At 41.6% G+C, this 26,230-nt stretch overlaps 2 protein-coding genes across 8 annotated transcripts in view; one reads left to right on the top strand and one right to left on the bottom strand.

Moving 5' to 3' along the window:
• Positions 1–17,309, bottom strand: part of PTDSS1 (phosphatidylserine synthase 1) — a 106,189-nt gene extending 88,880 nt beyond the window's left edge. The window contains exons 1-2 of one of the 2 annotated variants that reach the window (XM_010375075.2): positions 16,775–17,309; positions 5,241–5,332 (exon numbers count right to left, since the gene is read on the bottom strand). In XM_010375075.2, the coding sequence (XP_010373377.1) occupies positions 5,241–5,332; positions 16,775–16,953 (271 nt within the window). In that variant the 5' untranslated portion in view covers positions 16,954–17,309. The remainder of the gene's footprint in view (positions 1–5,240; positions 5,333–16,774) is intronic. The other variant, XM_030938259.1, reaches the window with a different exon arrangement.
• Positions 6,686–26,230, top strand: part of MTERF3 (mitochondrial transcription termination factor 3) — a 33,610-nt gene continuing 14,065 nt past the window's right edge. Inside the window, exons 1-7 of one of the 6 annotated variants that reach the window (XM_030938257.1) lie at positions 6,686–6,849; positions 7,861–7,976; positions 10,955–11,106; positions 12,722–12,803; positions 14,418–14,492; positions 20,321–20,664; positions 21,903–22,055. In XM_030938257.1, the coding sequence (XP_030794117.1) occupies positions 20,331–20,664; positions 21,903–22,055 (487 nt within the window). In that variant the 5' untranslated portion in view covers positions 6,686–6,849; positions 7,861–7,976; positions 10,955–11,106; ... (1 more) ...; positions 14,418–14,492; positions 20,321–20,330. Of the gene's footprint in view, positions 6,850–7,860; positions 7,977–10,954; positions 11,107–12,721; positions 12,804–14,417; positions 14,493–17,370; positions 17,620–20,301; positions 20,665–21,902; positions 22,056–26,230 lie in introns of those variants that run through there. The other 5 variants (XM_030938256.1, XM_030938254.1, XM_010375073.2 and 2 more) reach the window with 5 other exon arrangements.

Genomic DNA, 26,230 nt, shown 5'->3' with positions numbered 1-26,230 from the left:
TGGTATAGTTAAAATTACACATACACTTGAGTTTCAGTTGCTATAATGGGATGAAGGTAGCAATTAAAACATTTTTGTAAGGAAGCCAAAAGAGAATGAAGAGGACAACTGAAGAGGCAAAGAGGGCAGGAGAGAAGAAGTATAAAAGCGGACATCAGACCCTGTCCTTCCCCTGCTCTCACTGCCAGCCCTCTCCCTCCACATCTGCTTATGGGACTGAAGCAAAGAACCATCCTGGGACCTAATCCTGCCACTCACCCTGTTGATTGTGACACAAAATTTTGTTTGAGTGTCCACTTCTCTGCCATATAACTCGGGGTGGATTCTAAACTAGTGGAGATAATCCTAGTCCCCTGTCATTCTTCTAGCCAACAAATATCTGTTGAACATCTATTCCTCCAAACACTATAAATTTCTGTCCCTGGAACTGATTGAGAAGAGACATGTGGCCCAATCCTAGTCAAAGACATGTAAGTGTGCTGGAGGATGGCTAGAAAAGGGTCTCTACTCAAGTAAAGACACACAAGACGAGATGATCTCTTCATCTGCTGGCCACTGCCTGCCACTGTATGGCTGGCACTGCAGGAGCTGTCTCAAGGCCAGCAGGGCAGACTGCAGGCTAGAAGATGGCAGAACAGAAAGGGGTAAAGAAGCTGGCTCTTCACAGGTCACTGAGTTGCTGAATTAGTCAGCTTGCCAACCACCCTATCTCAGAACGTCTTGTTATGTAAGAAAATAATGAATTTCCTTAGGGTTTAAGCCATTTTGAAATGCATTTTCTATCACTTGTAGCCAAAAGCATCCTATTATAAAACCCTACGGTGAAAGTCAAGGGCCTTCTTTGTTATTTAGACTCTACAAAAAGAATCACAAGGCTCCCTTCCTGTAGGAGCTGACCAAGTCTACCACATAAATAACATATATGGACTCACACATACTTGATGAGACAAAGGGACACAATCCACTTTTGGCCTCTATACAGCCACGCAGGGCAGCATTTACCAGGTCAAGGATAAATGCATTTCAAGTTGCCAAAAAATTGTTCCGGGCATGCTATCCACTGCAGGCACTTCCCCAAAACTGTCTGTGAAGGAGAGGGCACGTTTGGGCTCCGTTTCTCCCATTCATTTGCATTACTTGAGTTGAGAATATGTGCCAAGGGTGGGGAGAATGGAAAATAAGGGGACAAGACTGAATGAGAAGGGGCACGTACACTCCAGTCACAGAGGCGTCCGTTCGGCACGGGCTCCTGGGGAGGCCTGTGGCCTGAGAGCGGGCTCTAACAGGGGAGGCCACGCACCTCACGGGCACCCTGCCCAGGGCCCTCCCAACTCCCCACCATCTCCACTGGCACCTTCCAAAGCCATCCCTAATTTGAAAATATTCAGTAACATTCTTTCATGTGGAAAAGTTAGTTTTACTACTCTTAGGTAAGGTGTGAATAAACAGATCTTTAGAAAACAAACGAGGTAAACACAGTATGTTTGCTATGTATACATGGCTCCAAGAGAATTCAAGTCCTCCTTTTGCTGACTAATTTCCCAATCCCTCCTGCACAGGACACTGAACTGCCATCCTCCTTGTTCATACCTTCTATACCCATCTGAAACCTTATTGTTGGCATGGTCTGCCTTTCGGTGAATGGTGTGTGTGTGTGTGTGCGTGCGCGTATGTGCCCGGGAGGAAAAAAAAGATGGTAGGGCAGAAATAGAGTAGAAACAGGATACAGTAGGAAGGCTTAGATCAATGTGTCAGCTCCTGCCAGTCATAGACAACACACGGGCAACAGAGCATCGACTCAGTCACCACCCACCTCCTTTGTGGGATGCAAAGCATGCTACGTCCAGGCCAACTAAGACCCCGCCGTGGGGGAAAAGACAAGCCAGAGACTGACAGAAAAAAAAGAGAAACAGGAGGAGACAGAAACATACTATGGAGAAAGCCAGAGATAAAGCATACCGCAGTGGACCTAATATGAGATACGACCAGAGCAGCACCACGGAAGGAAAATGCACAGCTTGTGCCCTGCCAGCAGGCTGACATCAAAGGCTGGGGGACATGGTGGCATGTTTCGGCCTTCTCACTGGTAAACCGAGATGACTGAACTAAATGAGCTCTGTGGCTCCTCCTCCCTTTGTGTGTATCGTAAAGTCCATGCAGCCAGGATAAGAAAACTGAGCTTCAGTTTTATCTTTCCAGAATCAAAACAAAAGCACAGTCCCACAACGAGAGATTGAGCAGTTAAAGTCAACTTTGAAGATTAGAGGACTTCATTGGGGAACAGAGAGGCAAAGCCAGAAGAAATCACACAAAGTGTTACATCAAATAGATTTAATCCCCTTAACCTTCAGTGCCTTTTGTACCTCAAGAAAAACATCTGCTAATGAAGCCCCAATACTCAGCTCCTGCTAAAGACTTAGAGAAGAGACGGCTGTAAAATCACAGCTATTGAGAGACTACTCTTTTTGAATCCTCACACTTCTAAAACAGCTCTGGGCTCAGAAACAGCAAAATTTTTAAAAGGAGCCAAAAAGAAACCTTCAAAGCCATGAAAAAGTAACCCTTGAGAACTAAGCAACAAATAACACAGGTCAAGGAAAGCTGAAGACTTAAAGAACAGACCTGATACCTTTGCACTGATCAGTTTCCTGAGGACATATGCATGTATCATGCTCTGATTGACTGATAAAGAAACAAAAAGACAGGACACAGGACATAAGAGAAATAAAAGAAAAGTAAGAATAGAGGGCACAGACCAATAATGGTCATGGCATTGAGTGATGACAAAGGAGGAGGCAGCAGATCCCAGGATACAGAAGGCAGAATGGCTGAGGGGAAGGGGAATAAACTGTCACTACCATCTGAATAGTCACCTAGTCATGTTTCAGAGGCTCCAAATGTCTGCTTTGGTGGTGGTCAGCCTTGTGTTGGTATGGAACCTGAGATAGAGTTCGCCATTTCCTTGCTTTGAGTTGTATTCTTAGGCCACCTTTGTATGGAAAGGCCAGGGTCCAGAGCTCAGGGAACCCACCTTTGGCTGGCCACTTATGCCATATACAATACGGGACTCCTGAAGAAGAGTAGGGTCTACATAACACCCAAGCACTCCTCTAACCTAATATTCAACAAGAGGGAAGGGAAAGTTGGCAAATAGCCAAAAAGCTGTTTGACATCAGGGATTTTTTTCAGCAAATTTGATAGCAGGAATCCCAGCTACTTAGGCAGCTAAGGATGGAGGATTGCCTGATGCCAAGAGTTTAAGACCAGTCTGGGCAACACAGTGAGACCCTATCACTATTTACAAAAAATATAAAAAAAAACTGGGTGTGGTGGTGTATCCCTGCAGTTCCAGCTGCTCAGGAGGCTGAGGCAGAAGGACTGCTTGAGCCCAGGAGTTTGAGGATGTAGTGCCCTATAATCACACTTGTGAATAGCTATTGCACTCCAGCCTGGGCAACAAAGCGAGACTCCATCTCTAAAAATAAAAAAAAAAAATTAAAAATTCTACAACCCCTTTATTCCATGACTTATCCATATTATGCACAACTTGTCTTCATACCCTGATAACTGTGCATTACCAGCACCATCAATTCTTATGGAAAACCCAAACTACATTTGACATATCTGCATAAGGTACGCAGATTTTCATTAGAAAATTCTTTTTAACTTAAAAGCTTGAGTGGCTGGAGAGCTAAACTCAGCTCCCAAATAACCTGGCTATGTAGAACAATTCATTCTCTGAGGCATTCAGAGTCATGGTTTTAACAGCATGATTATTATGCTAGTCTGCTACATACTAAAACCACTACGTTCTTGTAAACATAGTGCTACGTATGAGTCTGCCTCCAGAGTCCATGTTCATAATTACAATGGAAAACTCACATTATTATTATTAGTATTATTATTATTTTGAGATGGAGTTTCACCCTTGTTCCCAGACTGGAGTGCAATGGCGTGATCTTGGCTCACTGCAACCTCTGCCTCCTGGGTTCAAATGATTCTCCTGCCTCAGCCTCCCGAGTAGCTGGGATTACAGGTATGTGTCATCACGCCTGGCTAATTTTATATTTTTAGTAGAGGTGGGGTTTCTCCATGTTGGTCAGGCTGGTCTCGAACTCCCGACCTCAGGTGATCCACCCACCTCGACCTCCCAAAATGCTGGGATTACAGACGTGAGCCACCACACCCGGCTGTTGTTTTTACTCTATCTTCTAGATGACTCGTATCTCAAAAAATAGGATAAAATTCCACTGCCACCATCTTAGGAAGCCTGAAGGCCTTGACATGGAACATTTCCAGGTAGCATCTGATAACATTCACAATGAGCTTCTTATATTACACATTATAGCCTACTGAATAGCATGAACAGTTACAGAAGAAATGCATCTTAAAGCATGATATTTAAAACCCGAGCAGGGCTGGCCCATGGAGAATAACCCTAAGAAAGACTGGAACAATTTCCAAATGTCATAGGTGTTAAAATATATATATATATATGAGACAAGAGTGAGCATTTAGAAATGGCTACGGAGAACAAGTGGAGAATATTCTAGTAGGCAGTTACTGAAAGGGAATAAGAAAAAAGAAAGCAACTTTTAAGGAAGAATTCAGAGGAAAGGGATGAATTGTGAGCATGGCAGAACACCAAACTTGGTTTTTAAACAAAAACTTTGCCTCACTCACTCCATAATCATGATGGGGGTAAAATTCATAGTAATCCTTGTCTTTTTTCCTGCTGATGAAAATTCATACCCTAAATGCATAATCAGCAAAGCTTATGGTGATAAAAGATCACTTGGGACAACTTATTTAAGTAATACTCATTACAGCATCGACCCTGTCCTTAGCAAAAAAGAAGAACTCAGCAGTAATGGAGTATTTTATGACCCAACTGATAATAACAAAAACAGGAACAAAAAGAACCACATTTATTGAGAGCTTATAATTTGTCAGTCATGTTCATAGTGTTTAACGTGCACCCATTTAGTTAACCCTCACAACCGTACCTATCTGTTATCTCCATTTTATAGAAGAAACTGAAGCATTGTCAGCACTCTTGGGAGGCTTTCCTGGGGCTAGGAAGTGGCAGAATGGGCAGTCTGCCTCCAGAGCCTGTGCTCCTAACCACTACACAAAATTCAGATTATTTCTTTACTCCATCTTCTAGACGACTCATGTCTCAAAAAAACCAGAAAGGCACAATACATAGGAGAAATGTGGTAATGCATGACGTTACTTACCATTGGGGAAAGCTAACACACTGATGATAAGAAAGAAGAAAATAACAGAGAGGATGCCTCTCCAGATGTTGTCTTCTGGAACAGAGTCATCCCTGAAAATAGAAAAACAACATTGAGCATTTACTTTCAGATCCAAATAGAAAACCTAGAGGAAGGAAGACTTCCATGTTCTAAAAACTAGGGGACTGCTACATGTATGACAGGATTGAACATAGGTTCTGAAATAAGAGATTATACAGATCATACAGTACTTCTTAGATCATTATATGTCCAAAAAGGAACTAACAAACTAATGCTGACTGCTAATTTCATAGACCTAATTATAAAACCAGTCTACATAATCAGACACACTTTACCTTCCAGTGAAGTGCACTTTTAATAGACACCTAACAATTGAATATCTGCCCAGAGGTTATAAATGTGGCCCTCAAAATGCCAGCCTGATCTTTACCAGGGTACTTATGATGCCTTCTGGCTTAGGTAGGGAGGCCCAACATCCAATTTCCAGGAACACCAATTTTTACTTAAGAATGGCTGCACACTGAGGGGACACAATGTCCTCATTCAGACTGACGTCACATTATTGACATTGGGAATGATGATGACAATAGTAATAGCTCCCATTTATCTATCCACTGTGTGCCTGGCACTGACCAGGCAGTTTATAAACATTATCTCTAATGATCACAAGTTTGCAAAATGAAGTAGTATCAACTACATTTTACAAAATAAGGTTGCAAAAGTTCAGAAAGATTAAGTAACTTGTCTGAGGTTGTGTAGGTAAGACGTTGCTAAGTTGGCATTCAAAACCAGGTCTGCTAGATACTGAAGACAATGATTGTTCCCCCAAGCCAAGCTGTCTCATGAAAAACTGATCTGTCACCCTAAATCAGCCTGACTTACGTTAGAGGAGGCACAGGGTTGGTATAAGAGACATTGACAGGACACACAATATGTAGGTTACAAATTAAAAGCAAGGTTGAAATTAACAACTGTTGCATAGGAAAAGAAGGTTGATTGTAACTCATATTTTATAATAAATATATTCTGGAAGATTCAAAAAATTAAAATTAAAGATTCAAAAAAAATACTGGAAGAAATTGGAGAATTAAAAAAAAACAAATGAACCTCAAAACAAAACAAAGCAATCAACAATCATGAAGTGGTAAATTCACAAGGCAAAGAAATCTGTAACAAAATCAAAGGAAAAGAGGTAAACTTGGGGGAAAAAATTTATAACTCATATCAAGACAAAAGACTAATTTCCTTAATATGCAAAGCATTTTCCCCAAAATCAACTAACAGGAAGAACAACAAATGAACACAGAAAAACAAACAGAAAAACGGGCAAAGGATATGAAGTTTGTTTACAAAGTAAAAAAGTCTAAATAGAAAAATGGGCAAAGCATATGAAGAGTTTGTTCAGAGAGTAAAAAATCTAACATTCTCAGAAGTGAAAAGACGGTCAGCCTCACTCATGGTAAGTTAAAATAGAGACCGTTTTAAAAGTCTACCTTATTGAAAAACGGGCAAAGGATATGAAGAGTTTGTTCACAGAGTGAAAAATCGAACGCTCTCAGAAGTGAAAAGATGGTCAGCCTCACTCATGGTAAGTTAAAATAGAGACTATTTTAAAAGCCTACCTTATTGAAAAACAGGCAAAGGACATGAAGAGTTCGGGCAAAGGATATGAAGGGTTTGTTCACAGAGGAAAAAATCTAAGGCTCTCAGAAGTGAAAAGATGGTCAGCCTCACTCATGGTAAGTTAAAACAGTAATGTTTTTAAAATCTACCTTATTGATAAAGGTAAACCTTTAATGACTGAGCTGGGGAGGATATGAAGAAACAGGAGAATAGGCATATGCTCATACATTCCTGGTAGCACTATAAATAAATTGTCTTTATGGAGGCAATTTGCCAATATTTTAAGTCTACAAATGCATATACTCTGTGACTCAGCAATTTTACTTTTGGGTATTTATTCTTTAGATAAACTCTCATTCATGCAAAAATGACATATATCCCAGATTGTGCACTATGGCATTACATGTATTCTTAAAAAGTTGGAAGCAATCAAAATGTCCACCAAAAAGAGACTAAGTAAAGAAATTACAGTCCAGTCTTGCAATGGAAAGCTAGGCAGCCATTAAAAAAAACAAGGAAGCTTTTTAAGAATCAACTGATTCATAATAATTTAAAAGATGTCATTAAGTAAATAAAGCAAATTGCAGAATAGTCGGTATAATAAGCAACTACTTGTGCAAAACAAGGTGGGGGAATGTGTATGGGTATGTAGCTTATAATGTATGCTTATACCTGCATAGGATGTCACTGGAAATCCACCCAAAAAATGGTGACACTGGTTTTCTCCAAAGAGGAAAAATGAGGGGTTAGGGGGAAGTATGGAGTATCTTTTATGAATCTTGGATTTCAAGCGATGTGAATACATCATTCTTTTTGAAAACATTAATTAAAATTTTAATTAATGGGTTATTATTAACCACAAATAAATGGCTATGACAATTCAGTAAATTCGTCTCTATTTAAAATTATCTACCAATCAAAATGCTTGAAAATGTACATCAGCACTAAATTTATAACTAAATGTGTAATACATTAGGATATAAAACCAATGAAGGGCGGGCGCGGTGGCTCAAGCCTGTAATCCCAGCACTTTGGGAGGCCGAGACGGGCAGATCACGAGATCAGGAGATCGAGACCATCCCGGCAAACAAGGTGAAACCCCGTCTCTACTAAAAAAATACAAAAAAACTAGCCAGGCGAGGTGGCGGGCACCTGTAATCCCAGCTACTTGGGAGGCTGAGGCAGGAGAATGGCGTATATCCGGGAGGCGGAGCTTGCAGTGAGCTGAGATCCGGCCACTGCACTCCAGCCCGGGCAACAGAGCAAGCCTCCGTCTCAAAAAAAAAAAAAAAAAAAAAACCATGAAATGGCAGTTTTGTAAATTTTGAGCAATTTTAGTAGAAAAAGAGGATCAAATGGATGGCCTAGTTTCAGAGGGGGGAAACTGTTGATTAAATGGAATAAAATAGTAGTTGGGTCTGAAAAGTTGGCAGTTTTATATTTGTCTAATTAGGAAAAAATGTATTAATGAAAGACAGTGAGGTCTTTGGATAAACTGAAAATACGCAGTATGGGAAGATCAAACTTCTGCAATCAAAGATTAGGAGATAGGAGATTGAGTTTACGAAGCCGTATGAGTCCTATCGGACTAGAGGCCCCAATGTCACACTCTACTGTGAGTTTTGAGAGCAGAGAGGGTGTCCCCACCTCATCTAGAATAGCCCCTTACCCGTCTGTGGTGGTGGTGCACAAAAACAACAGAATCCCTGACAGGTGAGGACGCCAAACTCCCCTCTGGCCACAGGGCAACCTGAGCACACAGGGCCATTCTGTAAGGTCTGCTGTGAGTCCCTCTTCTCTGAACCCCGAATAATCCAGAGATTTAACCACATGCTGAGGTTTCCATAGTTAATCATGAAACAGAACTTGGCTGCAGAGTCCAGATGAGTGGACCCCAAATGAGGGACAAGATCTAGTATCCATGGACGGCCACTATATTCTAGTGGCTTTGCATGTTAGCCCTCTGAATCTTCGTAACACTCTAAAGCAGGAAATGATCATAATCTGCATTTTACTGATAGGGCCTGGCCCCAAAGTACAAGCTCTTTCCCCTACAGGAGACCATACAGTGCAGTGACTGGTACAGGCTGGGGCCAGACCACCAGCCTGTGTGACCCTGGACAGATTACTTAACCTCTCAGTGTCCCAGTTTACTCCTCAGTAAACAGAGGATGGTAATAGTTCTACCTCATAGGGTTGTGTGAGGATTAAATAACTGAAAACATGTAAAGCACTTAAAACAGTTCCTGGCACAGAGGAAGTGTCCGTTATTATCATGAGTTCACAATGTTTAAATGCCCTTCATTTATGTCCACTCATTCCTTCATCCAATTAATGCCTATCATTGGGTAGGGACTCTTTGAGGTCGGAGATGAAGAGACATGGCCCTTATTCTTGAGTGGATTAAGATAAAAAAGGACAATGAGACATTATCTTAGTATAGCCTTGCCCTGAAGGAAATGTTTTTTATATATAGGAACTGTCTCTGACAGACCTCAAAAAAGCCCGGGTATTCACCTGTGATTGGCCCCTTGGTGGGGTTGTAACTGTCTCCTACGGCTTTGTGAGGCTGCAGTGTGGTTCCTGCTTCTCAGGAGAGATCATGACTTGTGGTCTGGGCTGCCCAAACCTCATATTGACTCTTCCTGGTCTAAGGGTACTTGCTCAACTAAGATATTTCGGTTCACAGCAACAAAAAATAAGACTTAAAGCTTTCCATTGTGATGCTGTGTGTGACACCTCCTTGACTTCTTTCCTACTGCAGCTACTAACAACAAAATGCCCCAGTCTGCAGTGCCCTGAACACTCCAAAGAATTTTCACAGCTGGTATTTTATTTAACTGCTCCACAGTTCTGTGAGGGAAGGCAGAGCAAATATTATCTTTGCTTGACGGATGAGGAAAATTAAGCTCTTGGTTTATCTTGCCCACAGTCACACACAAATAGAGGCAGAGTGGAAGTAGGTATGAGGGCTTCTGGAATGTTGGCTCTAGGTCAAGACTGCTATTATACATTCTCCAATAAGGACACAAACAGACAAGCTTAGGGAGGCAAAGTCTTCCTCACTCTCTGCTAAACTTAGGAGATGCTCCAGCATAGCACTGACCACATATTGTGAAAATACCAAATGTACAGGTTAAAGTAAGAAAGCTCCCTAGGGCACAAGTCCTACCTCATTTTCCCAAGGTAGCTCTGGTGCCTGGCACAATGCCCTGGCACACAGCAGGCATCCACTTGCCATAGTAGGTGGTAAGAATGAGCAAGATGATATGGCAGAGTAGGCCAGTGACTCAGGTAACATAAGCGGGGAGTCTCAGCCTGACCCACAGGGTCCACTGGCAGCGACTTCCCTCTCCCCTTGCAGAGTGTTGGCTACACAGGGCTATTGAGACCATCAGCAAATATCTAAAAGCCCAACAAGTTTTCAAACACCTTGGCTTCTTCTGCAGAGCATTATTTCAGCTAGGATAGGGAACTACCCAAAGAGACAACGTCTTAACAGCAGGAAAAGTGTCAGGAAAGCCCTGAGTTCAAAAAAAAAAAAAAAAAGTTTGCACTCCAAAGAATTTCTGGACTCCGACTCCGATTCTGTCTCAATTTAATATTTGAGTACAGGAATTTGACCAGAGGAGTGGTAACTTCAAGAAACCAAAGCAAACTCCATTCACTGGCCTACAATCTTTTAGACAAGTCTTTCTCCCTGGGGTCAGGCAGCCAGGAATGTCTAACCTTTATTATGATTCCTAAGGCTTCTAGGTTAATTGTCCCTCTCCTCCTCCCATCTTCTCCCTCATTACCCTTAATATGAGTCCTTGAAATAAAGACCTACAGGTTCATATTTAGATAAGTCACTGTTAAGGATCATCTTTCCCAATAAAAAGTTTAATCCCAGGTTACACGGTGAACCAATGTTAAGTAGCTTAGGTATTACCTTTAATACCACATTCATCTATTTTATAGAAAGTTATGATCCTCATCAAGAATTATGGGTGAGATATTAACTAAAGGAAAAGAAAGGTGATTTTAAAGTTCTTATTGAATCAATGATTTCATGCATTCCATTCATTCAGCATTTACTGGATGTCTATCCTGGGATGATTAAGATTACTGGCCTCAAGAAGCTGACACAGAAACAAATATTATGACATGTGAGATACAATAATAAGTATTTGGAAGGACATAAACATTTCTTCCTCTGTGCTTCTTGGAACAATTGAGAAAGGTATCTTGGAGGGGAACCATCCAAATGGATTGTGAAGGACGCCAAAGGTGGCATCATGTGTGGGCAGGAGGTGGCGGGAGGTGCCTTCCAGTCTGAGAGATGGCAGCCCTGCCTATGTGTGGGACATGTAAGCTGTCAGGGCATGTTGGGTGTTGGCTGTTGGGTGTGCTGTGTATGGAGGGAGGGAAACAGGTGGGAAAGTAGACTTACTCCATTACAAAGGACCCTGGAGTCCAGCTAGTACTTTCTTATAGGTGACAGGCATCTACTGAAATACCAATGTCAACTAGCTTTGGTGTTATCTTTCACACCATACCAATTTCATTTTATGGAAAGTCACAATCCTTGTGAAGAATTACAGCTAAGTTATCAATTAAAGCAGGAGAAAGGTGATATGTTTTAAAGTATTTATTGGCTAAAGGAGAATTTTAAACAGGGAAAGATGGGACCATGATTTTGTCTAAAAAGATTACAGGGGCAGCACTAGAGGGAGGGGGAGCCAGGGCCTGGGAGTCAGCTATCCCAAAGGGTTGGGAGTTTGCTGAGCAAAGGCTTGGGAATGGAAAGAGAACAGTCCCGAAAGCTGTAAAGGCCCAATCAGACCTGCTGAAGATAAACCAGATGGTGAACTCCAGGTTGGGAGAAACCTAGGCTAGAGGCAACGAGGGCTATGAACTGTTGAATTGAATTAAATGGGATGCCAGGGCTGAGGAAGCAGTGCAGGCTGACTGGACTAGTCCTGGTTTTGGGATTAGTTAAGGCTGAAAAACTGTAACTTCTCTACAGAAATCTGGGGCAATAGGAATGATGTCACAAGATAAATTGTGTTCCATCTGGTAATAGAACTACATCTAAAATGCTAAACACAGTTTATTCACAACAGATGAACTTGAATTAAGGCTGCTTACTAAAGAGGAGTCTGAAAGGCAGCAGTTCCTAGGTATATAATCTCTGTGAGCTGAGGCATCATCTAAGCCAAATAAATATTTAAGTCACCCAAGTACCCATTCACTGCAGAAGACCCCAAAGAAATATATGGCATATTTCCCCCCTTTAATAAATTAGAAATTGTATTATGGACATAAAACTCTGGAAATAAGTATAAGAAAAAATATAAAACATTAAATTCAATAAAAATTTTAATTCAAATAGTAACCAGGGAAAAGAAATGTTAACAATCATTGATAACTGGACCTCAGGTGCAACCTGACACAATGCTCACCTCCAGGGCTGGTTTAATCCTAGCCCATAATGGCTAGTTAGCACTTAACATTGCTAGTGTCAGGGAACAAGGGCATGCAGGGCTTTTGTTGCTGGGAGAGAAGGAACATGATGTATACAAACGAAACAGGATCAAAACAACTCAATCAGCAGTATCAGGGGACATTTTCTACTGGCAATTTATGTGGTCAAGAGGGAAAGAACAGGGAAGGCTAGCAAGTATCCATAAGCAATGCAATACAGGTGGCCAGAAGTATGCCCCAATGATATGATGGTGAACTGGAGTTCCAAAGCCAATAAGGGAAATTAAGTAAAAGTCATTATTAACAAATCAATCAATCAATCAATCAATCAGTCTGTCTGTCCATTTCCCTGTCCTTGTCTGTCTCCTTAGTTCTAAATCGAGGAGAAATGAAGCATAGACAAATTGATGATCACTTAAGTACACAAATCCGCAGAAAGGCAATCTCCTCTAGGTAAGTAACCATTTTTGTTGGACAAGTGCTAACAAAGGCTGATTCTACTGTTTAATGGCAGATGCCTCTTAAGGAGAGGTGGGCTTCTTTGAATGTGAATTAATAGATTCTGGTGTTTTCTAAATCTAAAGCTTGAGTTTTTCAAACTAAAGGCATTCAGTATTTCCAAGTTTACCAACATCTGAATGCAGAGTAAATATGAGGGTATCTTAAAGGTAATTATTATACTCTGAGCTTGAGACAAAACTTTTCCTTGCCCTACTTTGGCTAACAAACTTCTAAGACATATGCATAAGCATTTATTTATAAAAATACTATTTATGTTTTAATAGAGATGGGGTCTTGCTGTGTTAGCCAGGTTGATCTTGGACTCTTGGCCTCAAGCAGTCCTCCCACCTTGGCTTCCCAAAGTGCTAGGATTACCGGTGTAAGCCATTGTGCCCAGCCTACTTATTCTAAAATGTGGGAAAATAAGTTTTTGGTTTTCTTTTGAGACAGAGTCTCACTCTGTTGAGTGAGTAGGGTGGAGGCTGGAGTGTGGTGGCATGATCACAGCTCACTGCAACCTCTGCCTCCTAGGCTCAGGTGATCCTCTTACCTCAGCCTCCAGGTGCATGCCACCACGCCCAGCTAATTTTTGTTTTGTTTTGTTTTGTTTGTAGAGATAGGGTTTCACCATGTTGCCCAGGCTAGAAATGAGCTTTTTCAAATAGGAAAATGATTAGGTAGTATCTAACTTTACTTTTAATGATGGTGATAAAGACACGAGATTTAAACACTATGGTTTAACAGGGAATTGGTCTAAGGGCCATCTAACAAAAGAACTACTCGACAAATCCACACTTGTCTCAGACTTCAGTGCAAGGTATCTAATCCTCTGTAATCTTTAATTCTTGCTGGATCTCTGAAGCATGAGACAGTACCCAAGCACTGTTTCTCACATACTCGTTATATGACATCCCAAAAGTATCCTATCTCCTTGTTCTCTTAGACAACCAGTCTTTGCAAAACAAACTTTAAGACATATTTTTTTAAGTTTTACTGAAAGAATTGCACTGAACAATTGTCCAACTAAAATCCTTATAAAATAAATATAAGGTACTGGAGTTAATCATTACAAAAGAGCACAGGATAAATTCTCATTTAAGAAGTCGTTACTTTCCATCTTTATGGAGGAAGATAGAGCTATCATTGTAATGCCCCACTTAAGAGTGACAAATCATTACAAAAAATGAGTAAGATTTAGTAAGTACTAATTCTATTAATGGTGCTTATGATTTCATATAAAGTGAAACTTGTTATTAATTCATTATGTGATTTCTGTCTCTTTATGAAATTAGTGGAAGAAATAAAATTGTTAACATTTTTGGACGAAGCCACAGTCTGAGGTTCAGATTATGGTTCTTCTATTATTTTGGACAAGCTGTTAAAATTCATATTCAATTCTTGTACTTTTACTGCTGCAATTTATTGACTGCCTTGACAGAATATGATGTAAAAAGAAATTTCAGAAGAATGTGACTTTTTATATCAGAATAGAGGAAGAGAAATCTATTTAAGGACCTAGAATCATTATTTAAAACAAAATACCATAATTATTTTTCTAATTTCCAGAGAAACTCCCTCACTAATTTCATTATTTCAAACCCACACATAAGATGAAGTTAAACTGAAGCTAACATGAAACAGGTATGTATGTTACCTAATGTCCATTTTTCCAATGCTTTTATCCTTCTCAATTACAGAGCATACGACATCCTCATTCAATAACAAATATAACTTAGAAGACAGTAGCATACAATGAAATAACATTATAATAACCACTAATGTTTATTAAGCACTTAATACTTCCCATGCACTGAGCTAAACACAGATTATCTAAAAAGATGAACTTAATCCTCATGACAGATAATCCTGACAGATTAATGTATTGATATTTTCATTTTACACATAGATAAGGAAACTGAGGCCTAGCAAAAGTATGTGGCCACACAGCTATTAAGAGATAAAATCAGGCAACATAATGAAGTATTTGAAAGTAACCATAGTTAGGGACATGACTAATTTCTCTCCAAAGCTAGAAATATGTCTGGTCATGTACTGTGGAAAGGTCTAGTCTTATCCTGCTGCATAGCCTTAGCAGATTTTATAGTAATAGTGGCAAGATCCCTCAATATTAAAAAGTAAGTAATTGTTAAGCTTTATACCTTTAGGTAGATTGTCTCAAAAGGATAAATACTTACATAACAAGAACCAAGAGTCAAGTGAATCCCAGAGGTAAGGAAAAAGTGTGATGTGGGAGGATACTAGTTTTATGAGGATTTGAAAAACTGCAGTTATTCCCAAGGGAGGCACCACCAGCACTTGTGCATGTGTACGCAAACGACTGTGTAGAAGACAATTCACTTTATGTTGTACAGCGCTGTCACATATGTCACAATACATTTAGTATCCTTTAACTGTTCCCCCTCCCAAATACTAGAAGTTCTCTCAATCCCTGTGACTACCCAATATATGTATATATCCCTGCACATGTTCTGCTGACCCTGACAGAGAACCTTGATTGCTGGATAAAATTGCTGGGAGAGAAGTAACTGACATGAATTGTACATTGTGCTCCAGGGACTCTGCTAAACGCATTCACACACATTCATTTAATTTTCATAACCCTATATAAGTGGATATTTCATCCCCATTTTACAAGTGTGGCCCCTAAGGCTCAGAGCAAGGTTATGCAACTTAACTAAGGACACACAGCCAGGTTTGAAAACAACAGTATGGCTCAAAAACTACACTACTCTAAGTTGGCCTTTTAAGCCATAATGGTGAGGGAGGCGTGACTTCCCTTTCTTTAAAGAGGTTCATTCAGAAAGTATAAATCCTTCTAAGTAGGAACCGCGGTGTGTACCTCCTTATGAACCAAGGATGAATTAGTTCCCTAGGTTAGGAATAAGGGGCCACAGGCGCAGTGCCACAGAGTTACATGAGGTGTGTTCAAGATTCGGGCTGGGCAGCTCCTCTGAACAGGTATATATTAGAATGTGTGTGTATGTTTTCCGGGGAATAATAGAGATGTGTTATGCTGTGTGAGGTTTATGTGTTTCATTTAACACACAGCAGTTAGTATACACCAGGCACCATTAAAATTGCTGGACAGGATCACATTTCAGCACGTATGTTAGGAAATGAGTGAGCAGGGTATGCACTGCGTGATGTGTGGCGGGCTGGTGTCTGTGCAGTCATGTACCCAGATGATGGGTATTGGGCTGTGCTGGAAAGGAAAGGTCCGCTGTGATGTGTGTGTTTAGAGTGGCAGTTTGTGCCATGGTACAGATGGTAGTGTTTGAGGCTGGGGGAAGGGTTATGCTGGATGGATGACTTGTGTGCAATGCATACGGGAAGTGCTGCACAGGAAAGACCGTGTATGTAGCACACATGTGCATTTTTTATGTGTTACAGATAGTGCCGAATACCGGAGTTCCTCAGGAAGGGATCTAGGCTGTGTCCTGGGCCTGTGTATGGTGCCTGTAGGCGCTGTGGATTGGAGTGCTTTATATGTGTAGCGGTGTGTGCTGAAAGTGGTGCATACGAGATGATTCATGCGGTGTGCTGGGTAGGGACGGGGGCTGGAACGGTGCAGAGGAGGGGCCCGCGTCGTGATGTTGTGTGGAGCGATGCTGAGTGCGGTGGGTGGGGGGGGTGATCGTGCTAGGTGACTCGCGTGCGTTCACCGTGTAACCGGAGGTGCTGTATGGAGAAGGGGCACTGAGGGGTGGGGGAGCAGGCTAGCGTACTGTGAGACACCGGGCGGGCGGAGGGGCTGCGTGGGCGGCGGGCTGCCAATACGTGTGAGTGGAGCAGCCAGCCCGCTTCCTCACCCAAAGCCATGCCGGGCCACCCTCCCCGCCACCCTGCCTCCCGCCTCTTGCCTAGCCCTTGGACGCGCCCCCGGCGCGGCCGGGCCGCCCCACCTGGTAAAGGCGAAGTACATGAGGCTGACGATGGTGAAGCTGAGCAGGGTGATGGTATGCGGCCGGTAGAAGAAGTCAATGGTGATGTCCTCCACTTGCTGCTCGTTGATCATCCGGAAATGCATTTTGTAATTCACATCATCCTTGCTTAGGGTCCGGCTCCCCACGCAGGACGCCATGGCCCGCCTCCCCGTCCTGCCGCGGTGGCGGCGGCCCCAGCCCGCGGAGGCCGGGACCCCGGGGGTGACTAGCCTCAGTGGGATAATAGCCGGACGGCGAAGCCGGGTCTGGCGCCCAGCAAAGGCTGGGAGCGGAGGGAAGGACAGGAGCGAGAGGGCGGGGTCGCGGCGCCGCCACCGCGGCCTGGGGTAGGGGGCGCCGCCGGCCGTCCCCACGCTGTCATCCTGGCTGAGGCATCTCTACGCACTCGAGAAGCCTTCAGACTCCAAGTCCACAGGACTTCAAGGGAGTAGCAAGCCGGAGAAGGCTATCTGCGGCCCCTGGCTGACTCTTTTCCGCGCACGTAGCCCGCTGTCTCCCCACGCAGCCCGGCACATGGTCTCGCCCACTCCGGCCGCAGCCCACGTGGGCCGGGGAGCGCGGCTGCGCTGGGCCGGGCAGGTTGAGGAGCCGGCGTGCGGCGCTGCTGGACTGGGCGTGCGGCCCAGCGAGTCGGTCGGTCCCGGGGTCACCCGCTACGGGGCGCAGGCCTCGCCACAGGTAAAGCAGGAGCTGTCTCAGCGCGAGGATCGCGGTCCTGGCAGGGGTTCAGGTTCCGGCGCACCCGCGTCCAGACCGCGCCCCAAGGCCTCAAGGGCCTTTAGGTTTTCGCAGCCCAGTCGAAGGTGATTGGTTTTGTTTTGTGTTTTTCCCTGGCTGGTGTGAAAACTCAACCATGTTGACTAATTAGCGTGGTGTGAGAAGCCTCAGGAGGGGGCTCTGCCTTCCTGCGGAAGTTTAGGGGAACTGAAATGGGCTTAAATGGCCTAGGAAGTATTGAGAGGCCTTTTATTAGGAAGCTACCCCCATACCTCCCTTTCTTTCCTGATTTCATTTATAGCCTTTCATAGGTAGAAATCTTGAACCCTATTTCAGTGCCTTTTTCTAGGGAAGCACTAGGCAGCCATTGAGAACCGTATATATGAATTGTTAATAGACTTCAGAGTTTCTTTAAGGGTTTTCTGTAATTTTCCTGATGAAAGGAACTTGTTAGAAGACTTCCGGTTACCACCTCACAGGGCTTTTATACACATCTGCACATCCCCTACCCACTTTTGCATACTGTGTAAGCCATTGAGTTAACTGTACTTGCCATTGATTTATTTCCATTCCGCAAGCATTAGAGCAGTACAAGGCTCTGGGAGAGTGGAGAATAGTCCCTGGAAGGGTGGATCCAGGGATGAGACCCAGCCTTGCTCTCGTGAATGAACAATTAATCAATTGTTAAGATGTTAGGCAGCAATGAAATAATGTGGAGAAGATAGTGCACTTGTAAATAAAAATGCAAGGATAAACATTAGTTGTATGCACAAAGATCTTTTAATGACGGGATGAAATTTGAAAGTGAATCTTCCTGATGTTTAAGGGGTATTGAGTGTGGAAGGGCTTCAGGATGAATTTGGGATTTCAGAAGTTTGAAGTAGGATGAAGTGCTTAGACGTCAAAAAATGTTAGAGCTGATAGGGGCCTTAAGAATCATCATATTGTACCCTTAGCCTTTTAAAAAAGCATTATTTGAAGAATGGTTATTGACCCCACACCCACCCCACATCATGGGCTAGACATTTTGTTACACTGCTGCCAGAAACAGCCTTGTCAAGGTAGCACAACCGAAGTCTTCTGGCTTCCAATTTAGTGCCCTTATGACTACTGTGCAGAGAATGAATGTTGTAGGTTTGAGGGAAAACTTGGCACATTTGGAAGCCCATTTCCTACCAAAATCTAACAGAAACCACCTATCCCAGCAGGTTATTGTGAATACTTCTTTTCTAAAATCATCGCAAAAATAATTTCTTTCCTAAATACATCGCAAAATGGGCCGAGCGCAGTGGCTTACGCCTGTAATCCCAGCACTTTGGGAAGCCGAGGTGGGTGGATCATGTGAGATCAGGAGTTCGAGGCCAGCCTGGTCAACATGGTGAAACCCCATCTCTATAAACATACAAAAAAGTAGCCAGGCGTAGTGGCGGGCACGGGTAATCCCAGCTACCGGGGAGGCTGAGGCAGCTGCCGAGAATCGCTTGAACCCAGGAGGCAGAGGTTGCAGTAAGCCAAGATGGTGCCATTGCACTCCAGCCTGGGCGACAAGGGCGAAACTCCGTCTCAGAAATAAATAAATAAATAAATAATAATAAATAATTGCAGGATGAAAGGAGACTTTCACTTTCGTAAAATCTCTTTCAGCAAACTTCCCAAAACTACACATCTCCAAGAGGAGATTAGACCCTCAAGTATTTGGTCTAATTTAGAGCATAAAACAAGCCGAATTCCACTATGTAGAAAAACAAAGTATAAAGTTGTAGGCTGCAATTAATTCAGCAGAATTCATTTGTATTTGGTTGTGTAATCAATAATAATGGCTAACATTTATTGAGCATTTCTTATATCCTGACTCTATCCTGTGTTTTATATGGATAATGTTATTTAATGTAAGATTATATGCATCAAATTTACCTTTCTTATTAGCTGGCTAAATATAAATCCCTTCATATTCCTGGAGTTTAACATAGCACTAGCCTTTCCTGATAAAAATCTTTTTGAAAACTACTTTTTCAGTCAAAATATACAGGTATTAATTGCTGGTTGCTTATTTATTTCTGTTACTTGGTTTTGTTTGCTAGTTTTGACCTTTTCTTTTTGAAGGCTTTTTTCTTCCTACAGTGAAACAAAACTTGACAAAACTGGTTTTGTTCAATTCCCTTTGGAAGAACAGCTTTATCTGTGAAGTAATCAACAGTATTCAGCCCTGAGAATGAAGCAAGAAACTGCTTTCACTGTTCTATATATCAATAATAATAATTTGATGATTCATTTAGGACACAGTAGATTTCTGTTTTTTCATTTTGGGACAAATTTATATACATAAAATATAAAATGCATTTGAATAATTCAGTGTTACTTTGATCAGCAATCTGCTGCAGAAACATCCTTCACACCAAATTTCAAGAACACTTAATTGCATCAGCTTATTCTCTTTAAATTATTAAATTAACAGATTAGTGAGGTCTGCTGTCATTTGAACATTTGCAGATTTTTGTTTTAAGTATTTTTCTTACACCAGTGATGTTGCATTGTTTTTAAATTTAAAGTATATCTTTATTTTTCCACTCAGAAGTTCCTGTCTGTTGGTTTGTAACTGAGATTGCCTTGTTGTTGGATTTTCCTGTGCATAAGAAACATCTCACTACTTTAGACTAACTATATTTAAACACCTTTCATTTAGAAAAAAATAATTTCCAGTTTATTTTTTCGTTGTTTGAATACTGTTTTAAACATTTAAGTAAATTAAATTTCTCTTCTTTTGACGGTTATATCTTTCCTTTGTAGACTAAGAAAAATGGCTTTGTCAGCCCAACAGATACCCAGGTGGTTTAACTCAGCTAAGTTGAGGAGCCTCATTAATGCTGCACAACTCACAAAATGTTTTACTAGACCAGGGAGAACGTTGTTACATGGCTTTTCTGCTCAGCCTCAGATATCCTCTGACAATTGCTTTCTCCAGTGGGGATTTAAGACTTACAAGACTTCCTCCTTATGGAATAGTTCCGAGTCTACTAGCTCAAGTAGTCAAGAGAATAATTCTACCCAAAGCAGTCTGCTTCCTTCCATGGATGAACAGTCACAGAAGACACAAAAGATACCCAGCTTTGATTCTGAGCTGTTTCTAGAAGGTAATTCTGAACTTTCAGAAAAGTCTCCCTTACTCTACTTTGGCCATTTGAACAAGCTACCTGTTTACATTCTGCTAGCCCATTTCTGGTAATATTTTGTACCAAGAAAGAAAAAGAATAATACCGGTTCTATTGATGAACTTCTATCATGCCTTTATTTTACTGGCTAAGAAAAAAAGTTTGTGGGCTAACTTGTGTTTATAGCTACACATATAAAACATTTGCTTTCTAAATACTTTGTTGTTTAGATTCTTAAAACAAAATTATTCTAGTGGTAATTAGTTTTATTAGGGTATAATTATATCAAGTAAAATTCATCTTGTGGGATATATAGTTCTATGAATTTTGACATATGCATTTAGTGTCTAACAACTACTGCAATCAACAAATAAAACAGTTATATTACTCCAGAAAGTGCCCTCATGTCGCTTTTTAGTCAGTCCTCTCCTTCCTATGGGTCCTATTCTAGGAATATTTCACTGGTAATGAAATAATATAAGGTTAAGTAGAAATATGAAGGAAAGAGAGCTGGGGAGAGGGCAGGGAGGAGATGCTGGCTATAAATGATGAGAAAGGCTAGTTAATGATTAGAGGCAAAAAACAGAACAAGAGATCACAGACCTGATTCCTTAGCTTAAGGTATTGTGTAGTTCTAAGTGTCTTCCATACTGCATTTGATTTTAAAAAAACAAAAACAACTTCAGAATCAGCGCTGTACTAGAGAGAGTCACATCTCCTGTAGAGAGGACTACAGGTTGTAGAAACAATCATAGAAGCCCTCTTAAAGATGTATTTGAGGGTAACTTGAAGGGGAGGGCATTGGGTCAAAACAAAGACTTTCAGGATATGATTACTTTAATCCATGCAATTCAGACTGTTGGCATAAGTGTACTTTAGGCCAAGTTAACAGGCTGTGGTAAACTCAATCTCTTTCAAAATGCGCTTGAAAGTTAGGTAATCTTTAGCATTCTCACCTACTGATTAAGTGAAGGAAAGGCATTGTGTGCTTTGAAATTTACCAACAAATTTCTAATCTTGGAGGAACAGTAGTTAGTCTGTCTAAATACTTGTAACCTTACCTCTTAAAAGGTGAAAAATTGGGGTCTTCTTGATTGTTTAATTCTAAAATGATCCCGAGATTTAACCCTTGAAAGAAGCAAACAAGGGAAGAGCCAGTCTTTGTAGAAATAGTTTTAAGTGTGCATATTAGAGCATTAATTTGTTTCTCTCTTTCAAAGAACTGGATGAATTGCCTCCATTGTCTCCAATGCAGCCAATTTCAGAGGAAGAGGCTATTCAGATTATTGCAGACCCTCCATTGCCACCAGCTTCATTCACACTTCGAGACTATGTGGATCATTCTGAGACTCTGCAGAAGTTAGTTCTTCTAGGTAAGTTTGACTAAACTACAAGTACTTTTTGTATATACTCTTCATTACTTTTTTTACTTTTTTAAATTAACAATTTAATCTATACTAAGTAGTATACAAACATAAGCAAAAGTCAAATAGTATAAAAAGGCTTCTAGTGAGAAACTGTATTCCCTGCCTCATCCTTGCTGATCTTGCATCCTATTCCCCAGATGTATCTACTTAACTTGTATCACGGTTTCTGTTTGTGTTCAACCTCCTCATTTTAAAATAATTGTTTATAGTGCTGTTATTTGATTCATCAGCTTTAGACATCATTTGATCTCTTGTATGTACACATGTACTTTTCCTGTATTCTTTTCAATTCTCCTAATATAAATTACAATTTTAGATCAATCATTAGTAGTTAAATTATGACTATAAATATTGCTATCTGCCCTAACAAGAAGTATGCTATCATTATTTACCTTCCTGTACAACTTTTCATTTTTCCGGCATTAATATTGCCTTGTTCTTCATTTGATGAATTGTTTTGTTTGTTTGTTTCTGGGGTTAAACTTTTCCATACCTTCCAATAGCCGCTCAGGACAGTTTTTCCCAGGTAACCCTATCAGATGATGTATTCCATTTTTCCAGAGTGGATTGTTCCCTGCTTGCCCCACTACCCTGATCTCCTTCCTGAAGCCACTGTCCTCCTGATTTGGATGGTTTCTCTCTAGGCCTACTCTATAGCTGTCTTCGCTTGTTGACCATTAGGTTGCACTTGGATCTGGATAGCTGAAGGGAGCCAGGGGATCTCCCTCCAAACTTTAATTTAGTCATCTTATTTTTAGTCTGGCATTTTATTACAAACTTTTGCTTTCCTCATTTTCTCTGGGTTTGGTACTTCTCATACTTGATTTTCCCAGATAATGAATCTCCTTTCTCCTGGTGCATTGAGAGGAACTGGATTTGGGGGAGGTCAGATTTCTCTACACCGAATCCCCCAGTTTTTAGTCTGCACCTCACCTCTAATCTCTCAGATTTCTAGGGACTACAATTTTGGAGACTTTGGAGTTTTTCGTGGTTCTGATCACTTACCACTTGCCAGATTCTCATTTGCAAGCATTTCAGTGTCATCTTTCTCCTCTCTGATAAGGCTGTTGCCATGCCTTCATCTGTTTTCAGATATGTGGGGATATAATCTCATTTCCTCAAAGAAGGATCTTAGTTTTTGTTTCTCATTCCTCGTATTTTTGGGAGGTGATTTTTAACAGGAGAGGAAAAAGAAAAACTTTTGCTCTGTTAGAAACTTTGGGAGTCATCCTTGATTTTTTTTTTTTTTTTTTTTTCAGATGGAGTCTTACTGTGTCTCCCAGGCTGGAGTGCAGTGGCACCATCTCAGCTCACTGCAACCTGCCTCCCAGGTTCAAGCGATTCTCCCACTTCAGCCTCCCTAGTAGCTGGGATTACAGGCATGTGCCACCAGGCCTGGCTATTTTTTTATTTTTAGTAGAGACGAGGTTTCACCCTATTGGCCAGGCTGATCTTGAACTCTTGGCCTCAAGCAATCTGCCTGCCTGGGCCTCCCAAAGTGCTGAGATTATAGGCATGAGCCACTGCACTCAGCCTATCCTTGATTCTTATTGCTTTTGTCCCCTCCCTCATTACATCTAATTTAACACCTTATCCTATGGATGCTACCGTCTCTATTTGTTTCAAATCCGTCCACTTCTGTCATCCCTTAGTCACTACCTTGTTTAGGTCCTCATTTGTCACTGAGTGGCTGCAGGAGCCTCCTATCTTGATAGTCTTCTCCTCAGCAGTATTGGCTCTGAGATCTTTACAGTTTTAGTGTTCTTTTTGAAATGCAGATCTAAGTCAGTGACCTACTGAAAATCCTTCAAAACCTTCCTATGGCATCAAAGCTTGTCCTGATTTGGCTTCTGCTTACCTGTTCAGCTCATGGCTTGCCACTTCCCTCCTTTGTTTAGCCAACTCCAACAACTGGAGAACATCACTGAAGTCCAAGTAACTTCTAAAGTGTCTTCTTGACCCTGCAGACAGAGTGACCATCTTCAGGCTGTCATTTCACTTCCTGCTTACTTTGATTCTAGCACTAATGACACTCCATTATAATTGTATAATCATCTCTCTGTGCCCAGTTACCCAAATGTTACCTGTATGTTTAGAATGGCCTTTGTTACCAAGAAGCTTCAAGTCCTCAGAAACATCTAAATATTAATGCAAGGATGAAGGGCAAAGTGATAAGTCCCACATGAGAGATGCAAATAAAGTGTTCTGTGAATCAGCCTAAGTGTCCATCAGTGGATGAATGGTTAAAGAAAATGTGGTATATTCATACATTGGAGTACTAGTCAGCTTTGAAAAAGGAGATCCTGTTATTTGCAACAACATGGATGAACCTGGATGCTATGCTAAGTGAAATAAGCACAGAATGACTAATGCTACATGATCTCACTTATATATGAAACCTAAAAAAGTTGAACTCTTAGAAGCAGAGGGAGCTGGGGAGTGGGGGTGGAGAGGAATGGGGAGTTGTTGGGCAAAGGGTACAAAGTTGCAATTAGACAGGTGGCATAAGTTCTGGAGATCTATTTTCCAGCATGATGATGGTGGTTAATAATAATGTATACTTGAAAATTGTTAAGAGAGTAGATTTTAAGTGTTCTCACCACAAAAAAAATGATGAGTATGTGAGGTAATGAATATGTTAATTAGTTTGATTTAATCATTCCACTATGTATTCAGATGTCAAAACATGTTGTACTCCATAAACATGTAATTTAAAAAATGTACATTCAGAGGTAGGTAAGGATGACGTCTGCTGTGAGGACGTCACCTTTCCTTTCGAAACAGCTTTCCCTGTCTCATGGCAGGTGCTATGGGTAATACAAAATAAACTAAGACACAGTCCCTGTCTTATCTTTTTTTTTGACACAGGGTCTTGCTCTGTCTCCCAGGCTGGAGTGCAGTGACATGGTCTTGGCTCATTGCAGCCTTGACCTCCTGGGCTCAAGTGATCCTCCCACTCAGCCCCCCAAGTAGCTGGGACTTTAGGCACATGCCATCCCGGCTAATTTTTTTTTCTTTTGTAGAGGGGGGTGTCACTGTGTTGCCCAGGCTGGTCTCAAACTCTTGGGCTCAAGCTCTCCTCCCACCTCGGCTTTCCAAAGTGCTGGGATAACAGGCATGAGCCACCGTGCCTGGCCCAGTCCTTACCTTTAAATAATTTACAGTATACTTACAGGTTTGGAATATGTTTCAACCATTCCTTTACCTGTATGCTGATACTTCAACAGCATGTGTTAGAAGTAACTTAAATAATAGTAACTTAAGGGAGACTTATTTGCTTGGTCAGACAGTATTTTTGAGTATTCAAGTCCTAGTTGCTTCTCTGTTTGCTTCTGAGACCCGTTTTCTGCCTGATCTGTGTCCCAGGAGGCCAAACCCCTATGCACCAGGGTTCCTATGCCAGCTGGCTTCTTGGCAGCTTCAGCCAGTGGGAGGCACCTATAGGACAGAAGGTAGAAGAGCCAGTGGGGATATTTTTCCCCTGTTCCTTCCCTTCCTTGGGTCCTGTACCTGCCTGGCTCCATGACAACAGCTCTCTTGAGCAGCTCTTCCTTATTAGCCTGTAGTTCCTCTGTGCCCTGGTAACATTTTGCCTCCTTGTCTCTTTAATGTTGGGAGGGCTCTTGTTTGTTCTCTTAAGGCTGCTCACACCGCTGTATAGAGTCCCTTCATTAAAGTCCTTGTCATTTGTACTTTCTAGGGCACGTTGTATAGCCTGCTAGACCCTGATTGATGTACTAAATATGTGTAACCATAACTGAATACAATGGTAATATTCGTAATTACTGAACAGATGAGGTAAAGCCCAACTAGACTGGTCACCTAGAGGTTAGAATCGTTTACTATTCTTTTTTTATAACCCCAGTGCCTAACAGAAGTGCCTGGTCCATAGTGGGCATTCAGGGACTATTTTTTCAAGTTAATGAAATGAAGTAAGCCCAAGTTATTTGCATTGAGAGCAGTGTGCATTCCTGATGAGATTCTGCTCTCCTACTGCTGCTAAAAAAGCAGCTTTTCAGGATTTCTGTTCGAGCACAGTCAGGGTGTGACAGCTCATGCTGAGCAAGGCACTTCAGTTCATGTCAGCTGTAATATTGAGTTAAATGTGAAGTCTGAACCCT

This window comes from Rhinopithecus roxellana, chromosome 9 (genome assembly GCF_007565055.1).
Source record: "Rhinopithecus roxellana isolate Shanxi Qingling chromosome 9, ASM756505v1, whole genome shotgun sequence".
Taxonomy (NCBI): Eukaryota; Metazoa; Chordata; class Mammalia; order Primates; family Cercopithecidae; genus Rhinopithecus; species Rhinopithecus roxellana.
This window is presented reverse-complemented; position numbering and strand designations above follow the sequence as displayed.